This window comes from Chelon labrosus (assembly GCF_963514085.1).
Source record: "Chelon labrosus genome assembly, chromosome: 6".
NCBI lineage: Eukaryota > Metazoa > Chordata > Actinopteri > Mugiliformes > Mugilidae > Chelon > Chelon labrosus.
In genome coordinates, this window is record NC_140342.1 from 12,270,022 (window position 1) to 12,278,487 (window position 8,466).

The 8,466-nt window shown below is 47.6% G+C and overlaps 1 protein-coding gene across 1 annotated transcript; it reads left to right on the plus strand.

Moving 5' to 3' along the window:
• Positions 1 to 243: 243 nt before the first annotated feature.
• On the plus strand, positions 244 to 8,046 carry map6d1 (MAP6 domain containing 1). The gene is made up of 3 exons (XM_084547246.1): positions 244 to 1,313; positions 1,926 to 2,247; positions 7,691 to 8,046. The coding sequence occupies exons 1-3, from the start codon at positions 778 to 780 to the stop codon at positions 7,766 to 7,768; spliced, it is 936 nt and encodes a 311-aa protein (XP_084403372.1). The 5' UTR covers positions 244 to 777; the 3' UTR covers positions 7,769 to 8,046.
• The last annotated feature ends 420 nt before the right edge of the window (positions 8,047 to 8,466 follow it).

The following is an 8,466-nucleotide window of genomic DNA, read 5'->3' on the forward strand; positions in this document are numbered from 1 at the left end:
ATATTATATATTTATTTATTATCTGCAATTGGCTTCAATCTGAAAATGCAGTGCTGTTTTATCCTCCATGATACAAATGAATGAGATAGTTTTAAGTTAAGCAGTTGCACACTTCTTAAGAAGCAGGTGCATGCAACACATGGTGGAGGTTGAAACGTTTAACAAAATATCCTCCACATGTTTTCCAGCCGTGCTCAGTTGATCAGTGTGTTTAAACTGAAACTACAGCAGTCCTCACTGTACGTTGTTCGCTGCATCATAATTATGTAACCTCGCTGTTAACAGTTAGGGTACGATCATGGTGACTCGCGAGTGGAGGAGCCATAAATCACCTCAGCATTTTAACCACGGGAGCGGATGACTGAGGAGGAGACAAATGACGACGTTTCTCTGGGTCTGGGTCTGAGTCCAGTCAGTCGGACTGATGCACACTCCGGGATCCGGATTGGAGCTGCGGAGAATAATTTGCCACAGATTCCTCTGCATAGTGGAGGCACTATCACGGACCACGTGAGAGGAATATTCAATGACGGTCCCCGACGGAGCGGTTCATCTCTGCTGGCACTCCTCTGCTGCTGACATGGACTCCTGGACGCGGAATACTCTCAGCTTCCCAGAACCGGAGCAGGAGGGAGGGCGACACTCAGTCTGAATGTAACCTTTGATCTTTTTTCTTTCTTTCTTTTTGCTGTTTTCTGTTGTTTTTCCAGTTTCTTTTTGTTTGGGGGTTTCTTCTTCTTTTTCTTCTTCTCTCCAAGTCAAACACTCAGTGGGAGTATGGCTTGGCCGTGCATCAGCAGAGTGTGCTGCTTGGCTCGCTTCTGGAACCAGTTCGATAAATCGGACCTCTCCGTGCCCCTCACCATCCAGAACTACTCGGACATCTCCGAGCTGGAGGTGCGCTCCGTCACCAAACAGGTCTCCGCCTCGGAGCGCGCACCGGGGAACAACTACTCAGTGCCGGAGCCGCGCACCAAGGGCTCCCCGCAGGCGCCCGCGGATGGCCCGGGGACCCGAGGGTCTTTCAGGGCGCGGAAGGAGCCCAGCTACAAGCCCAGGGAGGACTACCACCCGCCCGGAGTACCTTTCCCCAGCGTCACCCAGTACAAGCAGGATTTCAAACCCTGGCCCATTCCCAGGAAGGAGAACTTCCCTTGGATTAGTAACGGGGGCAGCAGGGCGGACAGCGGGTCGGACAGCCCGGTGAACACTTACCACATCCAGGGACAGCCGGGGGAGAGAGAGGAGCGGGGCAAGGGGCAGAGGTGCGGGGAGCAGCAGGTGATGGAGGAGAGCAAAACCAGCTCCTACAGGTATGTCCGCCTCTTTGGCTAGTTTCAGCACCAGTCGCTGTCCAGCTGATCTAGAAGGGGAAGTTGCTCTGATGCCTGTTTAACCTCCATTTATTTAGAGCTCAGTGACTTTAAAGGTCGACCCAGCAAGCATGCATGGAGCGAGAGGGTCATCAATAATTCCCTATATTCATATAGGAGAGCTTCAGTATGAATATTTGATTTGTCTTTGCATTTTTGGCTTTTGGCCCATTTTTTGCATTGATTTGAGTCATTTAAAGAAAAAAACAAATAAAATATGTACTTTTTAATCATGCTGCAACAACTGACCTAGTTATTATGGCCTCCAGGTAGTAAGGGTGGATTTATTTTAGCCACCTCTGGGAATAAAAGTCATGCATGCATCCTTCAAAAGGGTGTGAGAGGCCTTCTTAGGGATTAAAGCAGAATATCTGTCATAAATACCATAATCACGTGCTTCAAATAGTGTTTTTCATTACATCCAAGGGACTGATAAATATTTCATTACAACTCTACATCTGTGAACGGCTTTCTGTTAAAAATCTGAGGTACCAAGATACAAAGTTTTGTCCCTACCTCTGTGAGCCCACTGATGCATCCCTCTTCCTCCAGGCAAGAGTACAGGCCGTGGACGGGGGCGAGGCCAGCCAAAAGCGCGAGGAAAAACCCTCCGGCTCAATACTCCAGCCCAGGCACCGAGGCCACCCACGTCCCGCGGGAGACCAGCTACCAGGCCGCCTACAGCGGGGAGGCCTACAGGTCCACAGGTCTGCACCAGGGGGAGCGCATTATCCCGTCCGCTGCCTCCAACATACAACCTGCCCCCATCCCCAACCCCACCGCCCTACAAGCGGGCAGTTCACCAAGCCCCTCCGGCCTCCAGCAGAACATCTTCCCTGAGAGGACCGAGCTCAGCGCGGCAACCAAAGGCGAGGTGAGCACGCGTCGCTCGGCGTCTGTACAGATCTGAAACAGGCTCAGAGCCACAGGTTTAAACTGCAGCGCGCTCCTCTTGAAGTGAAAGTCATCTCCACTCGTCTCCCAGGTGGCCTGCTGCTGGTGGGGCATCTCAGGAAAGTGATACAGCATTCTATCCCCGAGCAGTTCAAAGTGACCCAGCTGTTTAAAGCAGGCCGGGTACTGTGTTAGGTAACGCTGCTGGTGCCACACTCATTACTTTGACCTGAATAAAATGAGACCAGAAAAGGTAAACGAGGAATTCTGAGGACTGCGGTCGATTTTGGTTAGAAATCAGTCTAAAAATCCTTTCTAAAGTAACTAAATACTCTATATTTAATCGTTCTCCCCCATTTTAATAGCACTTACCAGTTCATTAGGTGCACGAATGTATTCTAATACAAGAGTACTGGACTAGATCTCTCTTCATGACGGCTATAATGTTCAGTTTATGTTAAAACAGTCTGAATCAACTGTTGGATCATTTTGGAGGATGTAGTTTGCGGCGCTGTTAAACTGGACTGAATTAGACATAGAAGTGTTACTGTTATTTAGCCTAGCCCTCTGATTAAAATGCAGTTGTCAAAATAATAGAAACAATACAATTCAATAGTACTACAAGCCTCCAAAATGAAAACACAGTTCAATCAACAGCTCTCGCAGTCATTTTAAACCAAAGCTGAATATCACAAACTTCACAAATGAAGAAAAAGGAACAAATCTTGTACACTGATGTCTTCACATTTCATATTCTATTTTATTTTGGTATTGGATCTTAACATCAATTCAGGGATAAGCCACACACATAATGCATGTATGTTATTTTTACATTCAGAAATTGATTCCGTGTGTCAGAAATGCCACTAACCACACAGCTCTGGTGCTCTTTTGTAAAACAAAACATATACATGTATTAAATCTAAATTATGCAAGGGTTTTATCAGGCCAAGATACAAGGGTAGAACTGAAGAGCATGCACCGATCAGCCACAACATTATGACCACAGACAGGAGAAGTAAATAACATTGACCATCTTATGACAATACAGTGTTCTGCTGGGAAACTTCTGGACCTGGTTTTAGTGTGGATGTTACTTAAGACATGTACCACCCACCTAGAGCAGACCAGGCACCCCCACCCCATAGCAATGACACTCCTTGATGGCAGCAGCCATCCCCAGCAGGATGCAGCCTGACACAGACACACACACAAAAACGGTTTAGGATCAACTCAAAAAAACATGAAAAACAGCACAAGGTGCTGACCTGGCCTCCAAATTCACTAGATCACAAACTGATCAAGTATCTGTGGGATGATCCACAGAGGCCCCTCCCCTCAATCCATAGGACCCAAAGACACCAGACACCACAGGACACCCTCAGAAGGACCATGTCCATTCTCTGATGAGTCACAACTGTTATGAAGGCACAAGGGAGACCTACATAATATTAGGAAGGTGGTCATAATGTTATGCCTGATCGGTGCAATTTAACATGCTCCAGACAAACACAGTATGTAGCCATCCACAAAAATGTGTGTCCCTATGACCAGGGACAAATGGACAGCAGCTAAAGGATCACAAACATTGGTTTTAAACATAATGAGTCACAAGCAGACAGACGTGCAGCGTGACTTGAAATGTAAAACTAAACTGCAGCAAGTCTAGACGATCTGCTCAGGAAGCTGAGATCATCGTTTCAAATCTGACTAAATAAGACGGTTTGAGGGGACGTTCCTCCGTCTGCAGTTTTAGTCGATTTGTGGGAATCTCCAGAGGTTTAGTGGCATCCCTCCTCCCCACCCACACCGCTCTGTGCCATCTGCCAGTGGAGAGCTGGGACCGGGTCAAAACACTTTGTGTGTTTGCACCAACTGCCCCATAAAAAAAACCCCCAAAAAATCCGAAAAGGTATCAGGGAAGGTAAACCGCGTTCGGCTTCCATGTTGGTGTTTGTCCTCCGTTCTACGACTGACCTCTGTTAAAGTGAAATTAGGAGAAGGTGATTAATGCACGGGGGTAAAACAGGACAACCCTCTGCTTATTTGCAAGTATTATTGCATATCAAGCCGCTCTGTCCCCTCGTATTCAGTGTGACGATGGTGGAGGTCGAAGTGGGAGATGTCAGTGGCAGGACACAGACTCTAATAATAACACTGGCCTATTTGGAGTGAGAGTTCACGGCACATCAAGAAGGGGCCGTGCTGCAGGCTGTGGGACAGAGACAACTGCAGTCAGTGTTTTCCACACATACATACGTACATGCACACTGTGCAGTTTTGCTCATGCATTTCAGATCAGTCGTAGCTCAGCGTGACACAAAGCGGCCTGGCAGTAAATCATGTTGAACTTAGGTAATCCGCTCCGGTCACTGACAGCCCACTCATTGCCAAGTCATTACTGACTCACCAGCCCCCTGCAGAGGTGTCTGACCAAGCGCTACACCATGCATTGCACTTGGTCATGGCTATTTTGTCTGTAAGGGCCTCAGTTTTTCAGCTACAATGTATGACCTAACGCCAGGCCGTGTTATCTCCAAGCTCCTTCATTCAGAGTGGAACAGATCAGCTGAGTGAAAGAGGCGGACTGTTCATTAAAAGATTTAAGCAAGCTGCTGAAATTAAATCAGCTCTTAATGACAAAGGAAGTGGGCAAGCCGTGAAATTCTCATTATCATTCAAATCACTTTGTCAAATTGTGCTCTCCCCGACCTACGACAGATAAAATCCATCTCAACGGATAAAAAGCCGGCTCTAATTTTATGACACGCAGCAGGGGCGACAGAGCGACTGCAACGCTGCGTTACTTCACGGCGAAGGAGCCGTGCTATCCTGAACTCGCTGAACTCGCAAACCTCATTTCAGACGTCCCAGTGAGAGGCCTGCGGCGAGTTGAGAGAACCTGAATCCCGGCTGGTGTGGCTTAAATGTGTGCAGCCGTGACCCCTGAGCTCAGCGCGTGTGTGTGCACACGTGTGTTTGTGTGTTAGGAATCAGGCCCGGTAACACAAGGCAAACAGATTTGTGTATAATCTGCAGTTTGTGTGTGTCGGGGATGAGCGAGACAGAACGGCTGAATGAGGAACACATTTAACATGCAGAGTGGAAGCCTCAGCAGGAAGCCTTATGTCAAATTCTTGCTTGTTTTTTGTAGCCAGCTTAGAGGCAGGGGCGCTCTGAGGTTTGGGACTGTGCTCTCGGAGCTTACCCTGCTCAGCGTCTGAATTCAGTGTTTGACAGCACTGTGTTCTCCTGTGGCAGCAGCAGCGATGCGCAGTAGAGAGACGGGAATTGCAGCTCGCAATGGATAAAGAGGATTACGAGCCCTGCTGGGACAGTGCTTCCTAAAATGTGTTTCCCCGTTAACTGCTTTTTTTCCCCCAGATGTCCAGTTAGTCAGAGGTGAGGTCTGGAATCTGATTTTCAGATGCCTCTGCTACCAGGGTCACACAGGTTCACGAGTTCACATGGAGATAGTACTCCACTAATAGTCCGAATATAAACGGCTCATGTAACCATCTTAATCAGAACCATTCACTCACACACCTATGTGCGGTCGTCATGCAAGGTGCTCACCGGGCATGGGCACCAACTTGGGGTCACTTCGGCATCGACTGAGCCACGGCCGCCCCGGTATACAAGAGACAGCAAAACATTGAATCGTTCAAGTTAGAAAAGATGAACAAGGGTAGAGTTGAAAACATGTTCTGTCTCGAGCCATCGTTAAGTCATCTTCTATTAAATAAATTTAGTATTGTCAGTAGAGTTGGGGGAAAAAAAACCTGTTCCTTCCATTACATTTCAACAGATTTGAGCCTCCACAGCTTTTCCGTGTAAACGTGGGTACATAGTGATTCTTGGATGGACCAGGGCTCTGGTACGAAGCACCACCGTTCACCGGTTTCTAAACCTGCCCCTGCTAGCTCTCTGCCTCACTCGTTCTTTAAATAATTTTTCTCCTACACGCCGAAGCCAAACTTTCTCCCCTGTTTGTCTCTCCCCCGTGTTCTTTCACTTGGACCTCATCCCCATTCCCACGCTGCCCAGGACTACAGACGCAGAGTCCGGAGCCAAATTGGCAGGCCCGTCCCCAGGCAGGGAACAGAGGATTGTATTAAGAGCAAGAGAAAGGCAAAAGAAGGACGAGGGGAAAAAGAGACAAAGATATTTTTTTGACAAAAAAAAAAAAAAGAGACACGGGGAAGAGATGCACGGCGTGATAGATAGGTGATAGAAAGAGGGAGAGGGAGGGAGGGAGGGAGGGAGGGTGGGAGATACATGGGGGAAGGGAGCAGAGTGCAGTATTTGATGGATTATCTGTTAAAGTGCAATGTTGCACAGGGTAGCAGTCTTGTTTGGCACCAATCTAATTTAGGAGAGAGGCAGACCTAGCTGATACACAGAGCAGAAAAGACAGAGTGTGTGTGTGTGTGTGTGTGTGTGTGTGTGCGCGGGTGTGTGTGAGTGTGGGGAGGAGGTGAATACACTCACACACCAATCTGACTTGCTGAACACCGTGTACTGCCTCTCCTGCCACCCACAGAGCTGTGTATAGTCACAACCAGAGTGCTGCTGGGACCACAGGCTGACAAAAAGTGTCTGACTGCTCGATAAAAGCAGACACGGAAGTAAATTAAAACAGTCGGGGGCATCTTCGCTGACAGATAATTGCTGGAAAGGACAAAATGCACCAATCAGCCACAACATTAAAACCACTGACAGGAGAAGTAAATAACATTGACCATCTTGTGACAATAGTGCTCTGCTGGGAAACTTTTGGACCTGGCATTCATTCATGTGGATGTTACTTAGACATGTACCACCCACCTAGACCAGACCAGGCACCCCCACCCCATAGCAACGACACTCCTTGATGGCAGCAGCCATCCCCAGCAGGATGCAGCCTGACACTGGCACACACGCATAATGGTTTAGGAACAACTCAAAAAACATGAAAAACAGCACAAGGTGTTGACTTGGCCCCTCTCTTCAACTCATAGGACCCACAGACCCGCACTAACAACACTGTGTCGATAGATGCCACAGGACACTCTCGGTCCATTCTCTGAGGAGTCACAACTATTTTGTAGGTACAAGGTAGACCTACATAATATTAGGATGGTGGTCATAATGTTGTGCCTGATCGTTCTAATTTAAAATTTCTCCACATCTCAGACAGATTCTGGCCCAGACTTTGAGAACAGCTGCCACCAGAGGAACAGATCAGCACTAAGGAGGAAATAGCCAAACAGTGCTGCCCAGGCTGCCTGCGCTCTGACAGCTGATCCGATGCTTTCTGACGACACAGTCTCCTCTCATTTCATGGGTCCAGTGGAAGCGCCACTGCTGCTGCTGCTGCCCTCTGTTTCAGCTCTCTGATCACTTTAAAAAGCTAAAGCTGTACCTCTCTTCTCTTCCCAAAGGAACACCTGGTGAGGACCAAACTCCCTCCAAACCCTTCTGCCGTCTTTCAAAGCGGGCCGAGGGTCTTCAACATCTGACAGCCGCAGCCGTTTGCAGCCATTCCACTTTGATCGGTTTCCACTTTGGCGGATCAACAGGGGGATGCTTTCAGTCCATTCCACGACACAAGAATCTATGCAAGGGAATGTATTGTTGTGAAGCCCGTGGAGCTACAGTGTCAGTATCCCAAGAGGAGATCAATAGATAAGACGCCTCTTCCCTTTTACACTCCTTCCTGCTCTCCGTTGCTATGGAAATGAAAATGCATGTTAAAAAAATAGTTTGAAATGAGCTCAATTATTTTTTTTCCCCCGGTTATAGACGCACAAGAAACTGGCTGCTCTGTGTGTGTGTGGGTTTGTTTGTTTGTTTGTGTGTGCGCGCCTGCTGACTCGTCCTCTTACTGTACATAGTCATGAATGATTTGTCATTAAGCGCGTACGCTCATGTTGCTCTTTGGTGTTGCTAGAAATCTGCTTGAAAATAAGTTATTTCCACAGTATTCAATTAGTTTCCTGTTTTGGGGGAAGTGTCGTTCGGTTTCTCATTTTGTAAATCTATTATTGAAGAAAGTGTGTAATGTAAGCGAAAATACAATAAAAGATCATTAGCAAGGTTCCTAGCACTTTCTGCTCGGGTGTATTTCTATAATAATAATGACACGCTATTGAGTTGTGCAAAGTGAATCCTGATTGCAATTGCCTGTAATTATTCAAAAGGTCGGGGACTATGGGAG